Source organism: Pithys albifrons, chromosome 1 (genome assembly GCF_047495875.1).
Source record: "Pithys albifrons albifrons isolate INPA30051 chromosome 1, PitAlb_v1, whole genome shotgun sequence".
Taxonomy (NCBI): Eukaryota; Metazoa; Chordata; class Aves; order Passeriformes; family Thamnophilidae; genus Pithys; species Pithys albifrons.
In genome coordinates this window covers 104,075,230-104,094,627 of record NC_092458.1, presented here as the reverse complement: position 1 = coordinate 104,094,627, position 19,398 = coordinate 104,075,230, and the positions used below count along the sequence as shown (strand labels likewise).

The 19,398-nt window shown below is 35.1% G+C and overlaps 1 protein-coding gene across 2 annotated transcripts in view; it reads left to right on the top strand.

Moving 5' to 3' along the window:
* NCAM2 (neural cell adhesion molecule 2) overlaps window positions 1-19,398 on the top strand; it is a 286,120-nt gene that overhangs the window by 159,949 nt on the left and 106,773 nt on the right. For both annotated transcript variants that reach the window (XM_071563032.1, XM_071563041.1), the window contains exons 7-8: window positions 3,029-3,189; window positions 9,127-9,272. In XM_071563032.1, coding sequence (XP_071419133.1) covers window positions 3,029-3,189; window positions 9,127-9,272 — 307 coding nt within the window. The remainder of the gene's footprint in view (window positions 1-3,028; window positions 3,190-9,126; window positions 9,273-19,398) is intronic.

Below are 19,398 nucleotides of genomic sequence, written 5' to 3'. Positions count from 1 at the left end.
TGATGTTGAATGTAAGTTGATACTAACCTCAGTTTTATATCTTTTTTAATAAACAAATAGAATTATGTCTTAAATTTGTTTAAGTGTTATTACTGATTTTGGAAGTATTATTATATTTTTAGGGCAAGTTACGGAAATACTGTTCAGTTTTATACCCAACAGTACTTTTTATCTGTGTGAGTTCAGACACTTTACTTAATTTGCCTCAGGTTAACCATTTGTAAAATGGACATGTGCAGTAAAGTAACTTAATGGAAGTCTGTTCTCTGAATCCTCAAAGTAGCTAACTATAGCTAACAGCTTCAGAGAGGTGAAAACTATTAAAACAGAGAATAATCATAGCATTTCTTTATGTGTCATTGCAAATCATTCAAAAGTCATACCAAGCTGAGGGAAAGTTCTTATAAAAAGGATAGGAATGGTTTTTACTCCATTTTGCTGGAGGATTTTCATTTTATCCAAGTCTGTTGAGGTGGTTCAAGATTAAGGACCTGTTTTATACTCAGTTCAGTGTTCTTGTGTCTTTCTTGTCTTTTAAAGTGAGCTCTCACAGCAATTACTCGTTTCTTTGGTCTACTAAAGTTTCTTTAGCAAACCCTGCAGAATTTGTACCTATCTAAAAGTACCCTCACCTTACTTACAATCCACTGATTCAAAGAATTACAATTCAAAAGTAAATTCACTTGATTTTTCTTTTATTTCCTTTTTTGTTTCCAGTGAACTGAGTTGAACAAGTCAACTTCATCTTGGGCATGAAAAATATCTGTATTTTTAAAATTAGTTGACAGTACTGATAAGGTGGCTTATATATCCCTTTGTGTGGACTGTAAGCAAGATGCTGGACAAAACAATAGTCTTAAGCTTTAAACTCTTTAAGACAGTAGATAATGTGGTCAAGCTTGAACTGTTTGCATCTATCCTTTTCATTTCCAGGTGCTGACGACGTTTAAGATTTTGTCAGTTTAGAATGGATGCATCTGAACTAATGGGTCATTTTTTTTTTCTCGAAAGAATCCTTTGGTTCAATTTAAAATTAGTCATTTTGAAATACCTAGACAGAAAGAAAGGTCACCAAGGTTTGGTTGCTGCTCTATTGTTTACATATATTTGGTATTTCACAGACCGAATCTAATTGTTTTACTGTTTAACTGATGTCTCTATTGAATCTGATATTGTATTAATGTAAATATAACCTTCAGAGAAGCAATACACTAATGGAATTAAATTAGACATAGCGAGGACTAAAGGATAAAAATCCTAATGTAGGTACAAGTCATGATCTGGAAATCTTTACTAATGTGAATATTTCTGCTGTAAATTTTTACTCGTGTGGAGGCAAATTAAACTGCTAGAGTTTAGCTGGACCAATTTCCTGGTCTTTACTGACAGGAGTTATAATTATCTTACAAAAGAAATAATCTGCTTCAATATGTTGCTTATGTTTTCCTCTTATCCAATATCTGTATCAATCTGAATCTCTCCTGTTCACTAAAGAGTCCAGGGAAATACTTGTAATCTCATTTCTGCTTAGAAAGTGCCATAGATACCAATGATGTTTGTGAAAACAGATATCTGGAAATTACTACTAACATTGAATATAAACTTTTGTCTCCTGGAAGAAATCACTAGGGAGTTTCTGGTTGTTAGAGTTTTATTTACTGTTGTTTGTTATTGTTGTGTGGGGTTTTTTTGTTTGTTTTGATTTTAGTTTTTCTCTGTGAGACCACCTAGTGTGGAAAATTAGACCTTTGGTGGTCTGCAAAACAATTTCTGTGATTTACTTTGGAAAGGAGATGAAAAAGTATCATAATAATGTCGTGAAGTTGACAACTAAGTGGACTAGAGTTATTTACAAAAAATTGTTCCTAAAATGCAAGCTATATAGATGCCAGGAGATTCCTGCTAACAGATATTAGTTCTCCCAAGAAATAAACATTATTCTCATTTTTAGATAAAATATAATTTTAGGAATTATGAAATAAATGCAATTATTGTTATACGAGAATCAAATAAATTTCATTGTTGCTCAGATCTTGAAATTAATTTAGATACCCTAAACTAGGCATATGGACTAGAATAGAATACTTGAGTGATGCGTAATATTTTCATTTTTAAGTAGTCTATTTTCAATAAATTGGCATTGTCAGGAGGATTATCAATGTCTATAAAAATCAAGCTATATTTGACAGGTGGTTATGAGAAGGGGCTGTTGATGAAGCAACAGAAATAAGACCAAAGAAACCTTTAACAAATTAGGCAGAATCAGAAAACATTTCAGAAAGTTCAAATTGCACTCTTGAAAAAAAAAGATGTGTGTGTGCCAAGGTGCTCAAATGGAATGGTCAAGCCTTGATCAGCCCTCAGAATTGTTCACAGGTTTTATTATTTCTGTACCATCTGGTCAGAACTCGTTCTAACATCTGGAGACAGACCTACTTACTAAGTTGTGGCTGGCCAACAACAACTGAGAGGAAATAAATTGGAAGGGTTCTTGATGTGCCAATAGTCTATACGTGAATGCAATTTAAATTTTTTAGAATTTGCTAAGTTTCTACTACTCTGAACTGCAGCAGTTACGCTTGGAAAATACCTTTCTAAATGTTTTGTATTTATCTACCAATTTCCTTCTGTCCTTCCTTGAGTGTAAGCCATATGTTAGAATTCTATTCCCAAGCATTTCTCTAGCAGTTTTGAATGTTTATAATATTGTAGTATTTGTATTACATAACCTGACAATAACATTGTGCAGTTGGGGTCTAGAACATAAACATGCAGTTCTGAAAGGGCTGCTTTTGCCTAGAATATGTACATTCTTGTGGTGGAACACTGTGATCAGAATACCATTTTTTGCCATGCTAAAATCAGTTCCCTTCTCTACATACTGCCAATTAATGCATTTTTAAGCCAGCATATTAGCATTCTCTTCCCTCAAATATTATTTTCAGCATATTGATGCTTCCATAGCCCATCATTTCAGAGTTTGGAACCTACTGGTTGATTTATATATTCTCCTTATGTTTTTTTTTAGGAATGGTAAACTCATTGAAGGAAATGAAAAATATGTGCTGAGAGGAAGCAATACAGAACTAACAATAAGAGATATAAAAAACGTTGATGCAGGTCCTTATATCTGTAATGCTAAAAACAAAGCAGGAAATGACAAAAAACAGACATTCCTTCAAGTTTTTGGTAAGTACTGCATAGCATGTCCCATCCTGGCTTTTTCAATGTACAGAGTAGGAAAATGAGGTGATAATTCACAATTTTCAGTGGAACAGTGTTCCTTCAAGGTGCCTACTGATGCAGCAAACCACTCTCTGTATAATTTTACAGCTTTTTTCCTCCCTGTTGGCTACTTTAACCTTTACACCTGAATTTAATTTCGAAAGGCTATCTTCGGAGTTTGCTTTTCTACTATTCAGATACAGTACAATGGAGTGTTAAATTATTAATTCAGTCTAGTTTTCCTTGAGAAGTTGCCTGCTTGCAAGAAAGCCAAGAAAGGAAAGAGGGGAAAATTCTGAAAGGGGGACAACCAGGTTATTTGGACTTCTAAGCTGTGAGGGTTTTTAATAAAAAAACACCATGCAGAGATTTTCCTGAATTTTTAGTATTTTTTTCTTTCCTGGCTTTTATTTTTTAAGTGCATGATTGCAGATGCAGTCATGAAAATATTGTCTGATCTGAGTTTCAAAGGATGGAAGTAATAACATCAAAAAATCTTATTTCTCTTTCTATGCTCCACCGCCCAATCTGTGTTAATGAGTCTCTCCTCTACATAGAACTGATAATTTATTTGAAGTTTTGTTTAGCTATATAACCTGGCAAGAGTAGGCATCTGTGAAAATGTAGAAAACATCCCTCAGAATTATTGTGCAGGAAAAAGGTAGTACCTCACTTATGAAAAACCTAAAAATAAATGAATATGTTGGAGTTCTTTTACATTATTGATAGCTTGTAGATGAGAGACCATTTATATTTGAGCAGTTAAAAGCCATTCTTAGGAATGTAAGAAATTAACTTCCTAGTGAAAAAAAACCAAAAAAGATAGATAACTATATATGTGTGTGTGTGTGTGTGTGTGTGTGTGTATTTATAAATATATATATCTCAATTAAATGTTAAATATTAAGTCCCAGATAAAACTAACAGTAATTTATACAAACTGAGGGTAATCTGATCACTTGCATAGGAAAAGCTTAGCTCTTAGATTGGATAATACTGTCATTTGGGATCTGGGAGCCTTAGGCTGAAGTCCTGGTGTCAGGTGAACATAAATTGGCTGTATCCATTTGCATCCCACTGCCCTTCCTGTTTGAGAAACTCTTCAGAGCCCAGGATGCTGCTGTGCTGTCTAGAGTTCAGTATTCTAGCTGAGTTGCCCAACCATTTGGCTGTTGTTGTTCTGAGGTACTTGAAAGTTATTCTCCATTATTTTTCAAGGGAAAGAAGATGAAATAAATTCCATCTGTTTCAAGAAATACAGCATCTTGAAGATTTTTGTGAAAACCCAAAACCTTTAATTCCTTCATATTTCCAAACTTAAAAAAAATGGAAGGCATAGAAATTACTTACTAGTACTGATATGAATTTAGGGAAGTTAAAAAGTACTTAGTTTTTGCTTAGAACAGAGAAACTTTCTAATGCAAAGGGTAGGCAGAAGGAGATCCCAGATTAAGAGTATTTCCTGTATACATTCATCTTTTGGCAGTCTGTCTTCGGATGAATCCCTTGCAATATAAATCCAAATGTTTTAATAGACACTATTAGTTGGTTTAATCCATTTTGAACCTATCCATCCTTTTTATTTCCATGACATCCTAAACTCCTAGATTTTCCTACATCATTTCTTTCTTGTGTAAGTTCAGAGCCTATTCATCTCTTTGGCAGATAATTATAATTTTAAGATAAAAAGTGAAGAGTAATTCTCTGTGTTCTTTGGGTCAAATGTAGTATTTTCTTTCACTAGTTCATTTATTTTTTTTAGCTATGACTTTTTGGCTAGTTTATTTTTTCCTGTGGAAACCATCATGAATCTCTGAACAGTGTATTGCTGTACCTTTTTGGTTATAATTCCATGTGGCAATGCAGGAATGGCATGCAGGATTTGCATTTTGAGGGGAACGGATCTTGGTGCCCTCTCATGTTGTTTCAACCAGCACTCCCCAAGTACCAAACCAGTGTTTTCACAGAACTCTGCAGTGTTTCCCACATCTCTTTCCTGAGAGGTTAATTTAGAGGTTAATTTAGCAAATTTTGAGCACATCATCCAATATTTTCATATTACTATTTCTGTGTGCTTTACTCTTGAATATATTTAATTTAGATGATATTAACGTGTATGCTGGTAGTTTACCTTACTTGATGGTTTAGCCCAACAGGCAGTTAAGCATCCCACAGCAGCTTTCCTTCACTTCCCCCTGTCTGCAGTGGGGTTGTAGAGAATGTTAGAATGAAAAAAAAAAATGGAAAAAAAAAGAGAAATTCATGGGTTGAGATTAAGGCAATTTAGTAGGACAAAAAAAGTGATGTAAAATATGATTAATTGCCCACCACCCACCAACTGATGCCCCGCAAGTTCCTGAGCAGTGGCCATGGACAGCTTTCCATCTGGTTTATTTACTGACCATGGCACGTTATGGTGTGGAATATCCTTTTGGTCAGTCAGGATATGGTGTAACCCTTTAGTCATTTTAGTTAGCTGTCCTGGCTGTGTCTCCTTCCAGCTCTTTGTGTATCCCCACCCTCCTTACTGGTGGAGTGACGAGCTGAAAAGTCCTTGACTTACTGCAAACACTGCTCAACAACCACTAGACTATTAGTGTGTTTGCAACATCATTCTCATCCTGAATCGAAAACCCAGAATTGTGCCAGCTTCTAGGAAGAAATTGAACACTATTTCAGCAGACAGGAGGACACCTTAGGGAATATTTTGATCAATTAAACCTCTTACCTTATTCATAATCTCTAAGCTCGGTGTAATTTCAGTCTAATATTGCCTCCACAAAATTCGCCTCTCTTCTAATTGTGGAAATGTGGAGGAGTTTTAATTTTTGCAACAAAGAACTTTACTTTTTCTTTTGTCTCTTTCATATAGGTTAAGCTCCCAGTCATATACACAACCAACAACTTACTATAGTTTTCTTCCAATTAAATATGTTAAAATAACCTGCGGTCCGAAAATGGCAAGGCAGATGGGTAGTTATTACAGCTAAATAGTACACAAGGAGCTAGTTTGTGTTAAAATTACCTATTAAATTACATTTTTCTTTCCAACTTCATTAGCTTACTTGTCTCCCAAACCCACTATCTTCAATTCTAATTTACTCCTTGGGGAACAACTACTGTTTCCACTATGACAGGGCTGTGGTATGGTTGAAAATTGTTCACAGATTTCTACATTCCTTCTTCTCTTTATTCCTTACCCATTTGGAACACCTCTCCTCTTTAAAATATGTATTATCTGATCTATAATGGCAGTGATGACAGTTCTGTCAAAAGACAAGTCTTAGATCCCTTGGAGTGTGAAGGAGTAATAGCATTTTAACCTGTTTCAATTATAGACTCTAAAGAGAAAGACTCAGGTTTATCATGCACTAAATCAAGTCAACATTTCCTACTGGCATGTTTGTGAATCCTTATGTCAGGAATCAAGTTTTAGGGATCTCTTTCTTAGGTATTGCCATGTTGGACTCTAATTTGTTTACTGAATTCAAATTGTACCAGCGGTTTCCAGGAGGCTGCAGTTTTGCTGATTCAAATGTGGCTGTGCAGGAAGAGAGCAGAAAAGTATGATTCTATCCTGTGGTAAATTAATCAGGAGATTCTATCAGGAAGCGATACAGACATACTAATCCTCTCACCAGTAAATCCATGTTTCTATCAATAAAAAGCTGATTAAAGCACTTTTTTTGATGAGATATAATCAGGACTATCCCAGGCTTTCTATATGTGGCACTTGCAAAGTCCAATGAAACTCTTTTGTCAAAGATATGGGTAGAACTCTGTGAATTCAATAACAAATAACAAATCTAAACCCTCTGTTTGTTATCCATGTTCTTCCTAAACTTTATGGGGAGGCTGTAGGTGCACAACAGTGAGAAAAATCCAGAAGAGGCCAGTGAAGGAATTTGAAAGAAACTTGTTTATTGAGGAAGAGTTAAAGAGCTTAACACCAACCTTCTCTACTCAGAGAGGAAACATTCCAACTAATATTATTTCTTTGTTTTTCAACATCAGTCTTTTAATATTTATAAAATACTTGTCTTGTAATAAACAGTTGCTTAGCTTCTAAATAAAAATAAATAAATCCTTTCTATATTTTGAATTTTTATTTCATCTAGGTTTTCATCCAGGTGATTTAGTTGACAAACTTTTAAAGTACATTACAGCAAAACTATTTCAGTATTTTTGACTGAAGAAACCAGCAAGGACCGTGAGGCTTCCTGAATTTGCATGCTAAGACTCTATATTTTTATATGATTTGTATTTGCTAGCCTACAACAAGCAAATAGCAATTGAGTTTGAGAATGACTTTATCCATTTAGAAAGAACAGTTAAAGAATTGTAGGTGAGAGGGGGAATGGAACAGTTGGTTCAGTATTTCTCTCAAAACTAGTCTTCTCATTTTCAAATAAATATTGTTATTTACATGCACACAAATGTATTTTAATATTTTACATTGTCCATAATGTCATTGAAAGATACTGAAACAGTGTAAAAACTTTTAGTCAATAGCAAGTTAAAATGAAGCAATTAAATAATATCCCCCATATGAGTTCTCTTCTTCTTCCAAGTAATAACTGTCAGCTAGATATATTTGGTGATTAATCAATGCTTATTCCTTTAAATGTCAGCTCTCTTGTCTAAAATGTCAAGCTAAAACATTTTGTCTTATAGAGATTCATTTGAAGAAGGTCTTAAAAAAGTTTAGAATATGTCTAAGGTTAAAAATTAAAGTGTATTATTTATATGTTTTGGAGCATTCATCATCCTAAGCAGATGATATTGTTTGTCATGTTGTCCAGGTAGTGAAATCTTTTTCATTTTTTTTTTTTAAATCTCTTTCCTTTTTTTTTTCCAGGGATGATATTATATCACGGAATTGAAAAGATAGAACAGATGGTATTGTAGCCAGGTGATATGACTGTAGAAATACAGTGTCTGAGTGCCATGGTGAAACATTTTATAGACATTTGGATTATCCTGAAACTGAGAGTAGTAATTGACGTTATTTTAATGTTTAACATAATTGTCTATTATATCAAGTTCTTTTTTCTTTTTAGTTATTTCCACTGACATGCCTTGTACTACAGAGGAGTGATTCATATTTTATCAGCAAATTGATATCCTGCAGTTGAATCAAATAAATCTGGATCTAGTTGACATTTCAAGAACCCCTGATCACTCAGGGTATTTTCTTTCTGCACATGATGTCACTCACCATAGATTATATAATAATGAAACAGGATATTAGTTCAGTGCTTTCTTAGGTAAAATGATACTTGTTTTTCATCTCTATGCAGTAATCCCACAATAGTTTATTCCTAATAGTCAAGGATGAACAGACAAGCAACAAGAGGGATATGAAAAAAAGGGATAAGAAGTGAGACAAGAATGGTGTGGTGGAAATGGATAGAAGAGAGATAGGTGATATATCCAGATTTAGCAAGTTTAAACCTGGTTTTATTATTATTGATGATGCTGAATACAGCATCTGCGAGACAATGGCCATAAATTAAACAGTGGTCATAAAGTTACATATGAGATGAGATACAAGGAAACCATTCTTCACCATGAGAACACCAGGCACTGCAACAGGCTGGTGAGAGGGGCTTTACCAGTCAGCACCCAGTCTACACTGGTGCATGGGATTATTCCTGTTCAGATACAGGACCGTCATGGAATCATTGATCCTTTGCTTCATTCCTGAATTTCCAGAGATCAGTGAGGGCAGGTCCTAAAAGGAGGAATAAAGCACGCAAAGACAGCCACCAAGGCAGGTCAGCCAGGATCCATCCCACACTACCCAAGGAAGGAAGGAAAAAAAAAAAGGTGGTTGTAAAGATAAATTTTGAGATGACATTCTTTGTGCAGGATCAGTGATGTAATTTGTATTTTTTACAGTGCAGCCTCAAATAATACAACTTAAAAATGAAACTACTTTTGAGAATGGGAAAGCAACACTCATCTGTGAAGCAGAAGGAGAACCTATCCCAGAGATTACTTGGAAAAGGGCCATGGATGGAATGACTTTCTCTGAAGGTGATAAGGTAAAATTGCCTTTAATGTATAAAATATCTAAATATGTATTGTCTGGCTAATCTTCTTTTGTAAGCAGAAAATTAATTTAGAGATAGATTAATTCTAGATTCCTCTGGAACTAGAAGGAATTGCTATTTTCCAAGGTAGTAAGAGATTCTAGATTTTAAATTAAAAAATAAATAAATAGCAATTAAAGTACTGAAAGGTAAATCATCTCTGCAGGCTTAAATTTTCACATATAATCCCTACTAATGGTTTCAATTTCATATTGGCTACACATAGTATATTTGGACTCTGCCCAGTAATCCTCAAAATGTAGTGGAGCTTATATATAGGTCCATAATTTAAAAATCTGAATACTTTGGAGTTCTTTCTTTCCCACTTCTGGGGTTTTTTTCTTATTTTTCTCTTTTCCTGTATTTTTCCTTGCAGATTTTTAATATTCTTAGTTGTTGCTTAAAAAAACAAAATCAGTTGAAAACTTCTGCAGCAATCATGATACTGAGGGAACTAGATACATAGTAAAGTCCCTCAATTTGTAGGGAATTATGAACTTTCACTATTTGTGTTCTGATGGACAATGTCTGATCTGCTCTAATCTCTGACTTGACCTTTCATGGAATTGAGGCAAGTTGTGAGGCTCTGTCTACTATTTGCCTCTCTGTGATTTCCATTTTGGAGCAATATAACGGTATTTATATTTTTTCCTGATAGTTTTGCATTAAAATAAAGCAGTTTCTTCTTTAAATATTTCAAGTTAAAGGTCATCTTTCTGACCCACAAAGACTACACTTAGTTCAAATGTTACAAATGTAACCTCTCACTTTTGTTTGAAATGGTCCTGAAATAACTTTGTTACATCAGTTACTGAAAATAAGAGCAAGCAGCAGAAACAAGCTTAAAAATGTTGGTGCAGTTGAAACCTGAAATTTATCCCGCGCCTATATAGGAGGGTATTACATTCCTAATTCCAACAGCAAGTGTTAAACTGTCAGACATGTTTCTGTAGTTCAACATGAACTGAAGTTCAACTCAGTAATACTGCCAACCAGATGAAAATCTATATTCACTTCCTACTTGTGTGCTGACATACTCTATGTGGGAGATAAAAAAGAGTGAGAATAAATACAGTTATGTGGTTTCCTTTGTTCTTGCCAATGAAAGAATTCTCTGTATTGCTCACAGGAGAGTTTTTGCTGGATCTTGAATAAATGTTCTGAAGTACTTTATATGTTCCTGAGCTATAAAATATGCTGCTCTGTTTGCCCTGTGGTCCTCCAGCTCTAGGGTGCCAAAGGCTTGGCTTGTGCTTTCCTACCAAGTTAGATGAATAGGGAACAAAACTGGTAATGATTTAATTATTGAATAATTGTTGAATAATACAGGAATGTTTTGCACTCAGAAAGAAAAGGAAAAGGTGAATTGAAAATCAGGGAAGAGGGGAATTAACATAGAACATAGTCTTAAATTGAAATTATTACTTATGTGTAATAACTTTTGAAGCAATATCCAATCACAAGACAAAATACATTATGCATAAACATAAAGATTATCATCTATATTCAATGGATTCATCTTTTGAATTTTTGCCAGTATTCAATATTTCTGTTGAATTAAGAGTATCTTTAGGGGATATTTTTTTTTCCATAGAAGATGGAAGAAGTGTTTGTGGTATGACATTAATATGATGATGAGTTAAGAAAACAGGAAGTGCTGTTCTGATTTTTAATTTTACTTTTATTAATTTTAATATGTACCTTTTCAATCATCTTGTTCTTTTTTTTGCTAAAATGCAAACATACCTCATGTGGATAAGAAGGCTGAATGTGAGATGTTTCAAAATGTTTGCTTTCCAGTGATAGGTCTTATAACCAGGACATAGACTTTCCTGAGTTTTGAAATTATGTCCAAAGAATGGAAAATATGCACCAAACTCATAGATCAAAGAAGTAACCCAGCTGGGCTTAAGGAGGATAATATTAATGAGTAAGAGCTCTATAATTAAGTCTTTGGAAAAACAGCTTTGATAAAGGATTTTCAGTATATCAGAAGTGTGTATTTGAAAGCTGAAGCCAAGTGAGTTCAAACCAGAAGCAAAGAAGCCTTTTATTTCCCTTTTTATCAGTTAGCCTTTAGTACAATCTACCACACAGTGTGTGCTCCCTCTTTCACTGAGATTTTGAAATACAGGGGTCTTTCCCTTTCTTCTGACCTCCCTGGAAATTTAAGTAAATGTTTTCCAGGAGATCACATTAGATGTCTTCTGTAACCCTTCTATGGCTTTTTAACCCATAAATACATGAGAGTGAGACAGGCCAAGTAAATTAATGGCTGAGCATGACGGAACGCATTTGTCTCACCCTTAAAGGGGTGAAAATGGAGGTTGAGTCCAAAAGCAGAGCTTTATCTGCTGTTTCAGTGTCAAGCCAAAACTCTGCTTGATGCACATACTTTGCCTCTGCTCTTCTTGTCCCCAACTGCCCTGCACTGCATGTCCTTGCACTAACGTGGCAGCCTGGCCATGTCCCTTCCAGCTGTGACTTGAAATGGCATGTTCCTACAGACCACTGTGCATCCAGCAGGCCTGGCCCTTCTCCCAAGAAGGGGAGGTAGGAGAAGAGCTGCTTTTTTTAGAAGCAAAGACAGTTATTGGATTTGATCTGGCGTAATCACTTCTAAAATGGGTTTTAGACATGCACATGCATATCTACACATGTCCCTGAAGGAGACCATATCCTGATCAGTGGTACAAAAATGTCATTGATTCCTGTGAATCCTGCAGAACTGTGAGGGCAGAGCTTAATGCTCTACTTCAGTAGTATCTAATTCTAGCAAAAATACGAAAGCTGACCAATGTTGTTTGTAATTACAGTTTCAAGGCCTGTTTTGGAATACAAATTACAATAACAGATGGGACTTGGTATGAGACAGTGGCTGCACTGTATGCAGCATGTGTGCAAAGAGACATATGCTGCATACCCTGAAGAATTTATGATCAAAACACACACAATGAATAAAAGAAGTCAGTACAGAGACATCCCAGTTATGCCTTGGGTGTTGGATTTAAGATAGGAATTTATACTCTAGTTTTTTACTGTACTTTTGACTGTATTTGATACACATTCACTGAATGTCTCTGAAATACCTTATACTATTGTCCTTCTATTAACAAGTAAAAAAATCTCTGATTTTTATCTTTTTAATAAACACTACAGAGACAGCTTGAATTCTGCTTTCTTCCCATCTACCTTCCATTGCAGTAATAACCCGGGTCTATCTGTGAATTTCCTGTAACATTTTTTCTAAATATTGCAGAGTTCAGGACCGATAGTTAGGTTATTTTCAGTGTCTAAATTCAGTTGATATTGGCATGCAAATCCGAGCTATTTGGAACTTGAAGAGTTTTTCACAGTTTTTATGATCAGGCAACAGGCAAAGGTAAAGAACTTGGGGTTTGTTTTATCCTTTCCTTTGAAAGATCAACTCTGTTTTTTTCCTGAAGCCTTTTCACTCCACTTCAGCTATTACAAATGATAACAAAATAATCTGATTTTTTTTTTCTCCTTATATATCTGCTTTCTCTCTGCACAAAAAGAAATAGTGTTACAGTGTCAATGAAATGTGTTGTCCTTCTTTTGAGACAGTAGTGAGAGTGCTGTTAAATTCTTGCTCATCAAGGATCAGGTCTTTTTTTTCTGAAATGAATCACAGAAAACATACGTGCATCCTAGGGTATTTTAATTGATTCCAGTAGATAGCTTTCTTTTTTCTGAGTATACAAATGATGCTCTTTGTAAATAATTCTCCTTTGAATAGTTGGAAAAATGTAAGAGGCAAGCCTCTTTGCATTATCGGCCGAAATTGTTATAACCTGTTTCACCTACATTTTTTGTGAAAAGCTTCTACTTACGATATCATAGAATAGATTTGTTGTTGCAATATTAGCACATGCCTGCAGGCCAGAACAATTTATGTAGCCAGCTGCAATTATGTTTGATTATGCAATTGAGACACTGCAAACAATTCAATCAGGCCTCAAAGGTTGTTTTATTTTCTTTTAACCTCCAAATGAATCTTAGTGAGCTTCACATGTTAAGGCTGTGAAATTGGAGAGCAAGAGTATTGTGACTGGAAGGAGAAGGTAAATGTTGGATAATTAGTACTGTGAGAATATACAGATTTATACTCTGAAACATGTACAATAATGGAGCACATATGAGCACTGAATAGGAGTCTCTCAGGAGCCATCTGATCCATGGAAATTTGCATATGTTTTGGTGCTCCTTCATCTTCTCTATGGCATGTTCAGCTACACTAATGTGTAGCTGGGACTAACTCTTCAGTAACTAGAAGGAGCTAAAATTGAAGTGTTGAGTTTGGGGAGGTGGCAGAATTTTACAAGGAATATTGATTTTGGATGAGTAGGATTGTATGCAGGTAGGCATGAAGAGCAGTTTTCCTTGATGACCTGAGGAAGCAGTACAGTAGGAAAGCAGCAAGAAAATGGGGCTATTTCCAACTTCCTAGGTATCCCAATCAATCCTCTGAGCTCCACACATTCCTTTAGGTAACGGTATCTGCGCTGATATGTCAATAAAGCCACAGCTGAAATTAGAAATTATTTTGAGGTACCACAGTGCAGGTTTGGTTGGTATTTATATTGACAAGTCAATACTAAATGGCAGCCACATGACAAGGCAGCCTTTCATATTTGTTCCTTTTTTGGGATCTAAATTAAATTATGCATTACTCTGAGTAGACCCAAATGGCTGTACATGCACACAGACACATGTTGTGTGCATGGCTGTATTACACTAGCTCAGAATTCTCTAGTTTCTGTAAATTATTCCTTTCAGTAAAACTTTAAGGTCACCTTCCACTGGGAAAAAAATGAGTAAGAAGAGCCTAAGTTAATGGTTTTTTAAAGAAGACAAAAAGGCAAGAAAATATAAAATTTAATAACTCTTCTAGATTAAAAGCTTAAACAAACTAGGGAAAGAAAGAATATTATTTAGGAACATCACTAATTTAATTAGTTGTTTAATGTGATGCCTTAAATTAAGTACAAAGATTTTATCCATTCTGTAAATGGATAATCCTATTTCTACTAAATCTGTATTGAAAATTTAAAAATTGTCTCCCATTTGATCCATTTGCTTATGTACTACGTATGTACCAAGGAGGTATTTTTGGCTGCTTTCTGTGAATTGTGGTGCTGTATTTACTGCCTAAAATACATCTGTACAGGCTTGGAAATGGGATTTCTTTCCCTTCCAAAATTAGCTTTTTCTATTTAGTAACCAGTGATAATGTTAGGTCTGTTACACCAAAGAGTGAAATTATCAGGGAACTTGTTCTGTGTTGGGGTCACCATTTTGTAGGGGTGAAGGGGTTAGTTAAATGATGGTCAGAAGAGATCAGGCACAGTAGGCATCAGAAGACTTGATCAGACGTCTTATAACTTTATTTTCAGTTCCAGCTTCCCTTCCCCTATTTACTCTTGTATATAACATGCCATCACACTATTGGTTAGACAGTTCACCCAGCCTTCATGGAAACATTCTACTGGCTACAAGGTATCTGACACTCTACAGGTGTCTCTCTGCTCCTTAAGGGTGCACTCATCAATGACCTCAGACATTAGGGGATCCACAAACACACTGTCATCCCCGCAGTTCTGCACCAACATTTCCCAGGGCGACTTGTACTTGTACATTTAGTTCTTCCACAACACAAAAGGTTGTTTCGTGAGCTTCTGCCTAAGTATCAGTGGTATTATCGTTATGGTTTAAGAACTTCCAGAGAGCTGTTAATTTTTTGATGAAATAGAGATCGTATACCTGAAGCTGCCTTAGGAGATACATCCACACTTTATAGGCTGGTGGCAGTTGAAGTTGTGATTAACCAATAGCATATTCTCCAAAGACTTCAAAAATGGTGTTGTTTATTATACTACCTACATAGGCAATGAGAAGAATCATTGGCACAATCAGCAGTGCAATACTGACCAAACCGACTTTACTCTATGAAAACCTATCAGCAGTTTTTCTGACCTGAAAGACAGTTCAAGTACCTTTATATATTAAGATAAAACAGATCTTTAGATCAAAACCAGAATGAAAACAAGTGGCCTGGATTCTAGTTTTCAAGCTGTTGTTTGTTTTGTTTAATAAACTCTCTAAACTCTGTGTACTAGTTAGTTCTCAGTAATTTATTCAGTGTCCTTAGTCTGCTTTAAAAAAAAAAAAACACAACAAAAAAACCCCAAACATGTTATCCTATCACATTTTCACTGTACCATCTCTCTATGTGCATCTACTCATGAACTGTTTTTCCATACGAGTTCTCAGATTTCAAACACAGGTTTAAAACACAGTTCTCGGATTTCAAACAGTCAAATTACGACATTTTATCATGACAATAGTGACATATAAAGTGAAGACTTTGCAGCATCCCTTACTGACAACTTTAGCAAACAGAATTCCTTAGGACTGCATAAATCAGCAATAGGTCTGACCTTTGATTCTTGGTCAAAGTAACTCCCATCTATACATGGACTCAGCCTATGCTATTAAAATTCCTAAATCTTGCATAAATAATGTTGTTAACAATAAGATGTTTTTTGGCTTTCTACAAAATCAAGTAAAGTTTTGACATTTATGTCAAAGAATTTGTAGCATGTGGTAATCTCTATCTTACTGCAAGCTGATCATCTGCATGCTTAAGTGTATTTTATAGGCAGCTGATACATAACATTGAAGCTCTCAGGGTTATATTACTTGGTAAAAGTTGATTGAATTGTCATTCTGTAAATTTTTCTCTTCTTAAAAAAATATACAAAAGTGGATATTTACATAGGAATTTACATTAAGAATATGGTTTTGTGGATATTCAGAGTTACAAACTGAATAAATACCATTTTACTAGTATATTTAAGAAGTCTCATTTGGTGCTGCAGTCTGTTGATCAAAGTGTATTTTCTGCTTAAATTTAGAAAATGTGAAAATATATACCAAATCTCATCAGTAACTACATTGACTTCCTTTGGAGCTTTTTAATGTAGGGATGATGATAATAATAATAATAAAAGAATGACATTATATTCTAATGGGACAAACACAATAGTTTCAGTATGGAACATGTGGTGTTATTCATATCACAGTTATCAGTGCTTCCTTGTCACAAATTCGGAAGTGATTTCAATAACACCAGATCTATAGCAATCTTGTATTGAGATAAAAGTATTCCAGTCTTAACCAAACACAGTTGTAGGCATTTAAAATTAAGACCTGTAGGAAATTTAAGATTCATTAATGTTCTCTAAGAATTTTTAAACTCATAGGTCACAATCTTTAGAAATATGCCATAATAATGTTTAAAACTGTTTCCAAGTTTGTGTATGAAAATGTATGGATTTGTATGAGTAGATTAGTCCTTTTGTCTTATTAGCTTTGATGTTTGTGAAAATGAGATGTGTGATTATAAAACATTACACTTGTATCATTCATCTTGTAGCAAATGCCAACATAGTATTGCGTGTGTTTTGTTTTGATTTTTTTTTTCTCATAAGATATCCTCAGCAAGCATATTTTTAGGAAATTTTATTGGTAACTGTTTCTTCTTTAGGCTGCTTGTGTGGACATCCTCTCCACCATGTACCTTCACGGACTTCATAGGGATAAAATTCTTATCATGTTCTTCTCCACAGGCCTCAGAGGAATCTCTGCTCCAGCATTTGGAGCAATCCTCATCCTCCTTCTCCTCCCAACTTGGTGCTGGCAGGACTGTTTCTCACACTTTTTTCCTCACTCCTCTTTTTCATTCCCTTCTCACCCAGAAACTGATTACTTTCCAGGTCCCAGTCTCCCTTCCCCATTTGCCTTCATGCCAGAGAATCCTGAAGCTGTGACTAATATTTTAGCTGAGATTAATTTATCCTCATAGCTTCTTCAGTTCATGTGTTACAGATCTTTTTCTTCAATGATGTACTATGCATAAGTTCTGATAATTTAATTTAATAATATACTCTCCTTGAGTTTCCTAATCTATGCACTTGAGTTGGAAATGCTGTAAGCTGACTTAAAATAAGCAACAGATTTGTCCAAAGGTTTTGTTTCTCACTGATATTTCCCCCATCAGCACGACACAGGGGGTTTTGTGCTGCCATGTTGCAATCTCTGCTTTTCAACTTGTTTTAAACACTAGTAGCAGGGCATTTTTCCATAAGAGTTTCTATCCAATTTGGCTGATACATTCAGCATAATCTTTTATTTATAGCCATATTTATAAATAAATTTAGAAATGTGAATAGAGAAACTGTATTGGATACCAATTAAATAAAATTACTAGAAAATTAATGCCCTTTCAGTTGTGTCCAGGTTAGTTTACTTTCTACATTTTGCTTACTACTGCAGTAATTTCCTTTTGTTTCTTCATTTGCATAAAGCTCTACAGAACTGTCAGGGTTTCTGAGCAAAGACTTATTGATCTGTGAGGTCAGAACCTGTGTCCTGCTGACAATTCCCTTCTCCTCATGACTCAAGTTATGCGTTTCTGGCTTTCTGTGACTTTCCTTCCACTAAGGGAGCCCTGTTTCTTACACATGCCCCTGCAGGGCTCCACCTCATCCCAGTTTCCAGACAGACTTCCTATCTGCTGTCTAGCCATAGTCATTTCAATAAAATATACATCAACTTTGCAGTAAACTGGAAATGATCCCAAGCTGCATACAACTATTGAACAAACCAGAAACTCAAATCATGATTTATTTCTCTTTTATTAAGCATGTTGTGCTGCTCTGTGTTACATCTGCATATCTTCCCCACATCAGTTATTCCTACAGCTAAAGCTAAACTTTGTCATGGTTTGTGCCTGCATTCTGTGCAAATAAAATGAATGTATATAAATGAGTTAAGCTCTGAAATTCTTGCAGTAGTAGTATTCTTAAAGGTTGCTGTATATTCTTACAAGAAAGTGTTGTGGGCAAGAGTTTATTATTGATCTAAGTAAAATGTTATTAGTTTAAATAAAATAAACCAAGCAGTTATTCTTAGTCCATTTAAAATTACTTGAACACTTTGTTACATAGATAACTGGGATTAAAGGGGCAAAATAAATATTACAGTTAAAATAGTTATACAAAAGCTTCCTAGTTTTCTTTTCCTTATTATAGTCAGCCTTCCAATATTTTCTGGAGACCTGTTTATATGCTTTATCTTCATGTGTGTTCATCCACAGGATTTTGGTTTCTTTGCTTTTTATTTTTCCTCATGTTTTCACCTGTTAGTCACTAAAGTTACAGAATTCAGCCTCCAGTCCCAATTACAATCAGGAGTTCATGTTTGCTAGTTAGTCCTTTGCCATACACAGTACTTAGCACAGATCTAAGTGGAAGCAAATTTGGGTATTTACCTGGTGACAAGGGACCTGCAATCATAAATTAAAATCATCTCAGACCAAGGCAACTCCTGACAAGGCCAAAGAACCTGCACTGTAACAGTGTAGAGCTTTTCCTAGTAATAGCACAGTCATCTTTACAGGCTACAATCCCTGCCTGAAGGGGAGCTGGGTTCTAGTGCTTGATGTCTCATGCTTTCACAGTTTGAGAACTCTGGGTAGTGGAGTGCAATTTCACCCCAGAAGTTATTTCTATCCAGCTGAAGTAATACTTACTTCAGATTTAAACTGACACAAACACAAACAGGACCAGGCTGAAGTTCCTAGTCAGGATAACCATGCTTGTTGCAACTGATGATATGTATATTTAATAGTGACTTTTCTTGTCCAGATGTAGAGACATGGAGTAATGAATGAAGATTAGATTCTGGCAAATCACAGTATTGTAAGTCTGAGCACTCCTAGATCTGGTACTGAAAAATGTTTGGAGCCTTGTGCTATGCTAGAGTCTTCCCCTCTTTCTCCTTTGCAGAAAGACCTTGTGACTCCCATTTGCACTGCAGTTAAAAGCTTCACAACTGTTTTAAAGATTTACCAAGCTGTAAGCTTTACAATGATCATTACCTGTGTCCCATTGTCTTTTATTCAGAGAGTCCAGTTACAATAAGATTTGATTGTCTAAATGAAGCTCTAATTGTATAGTAAAACCATTATTTTTAGTGTCTATTTTATGTGAGG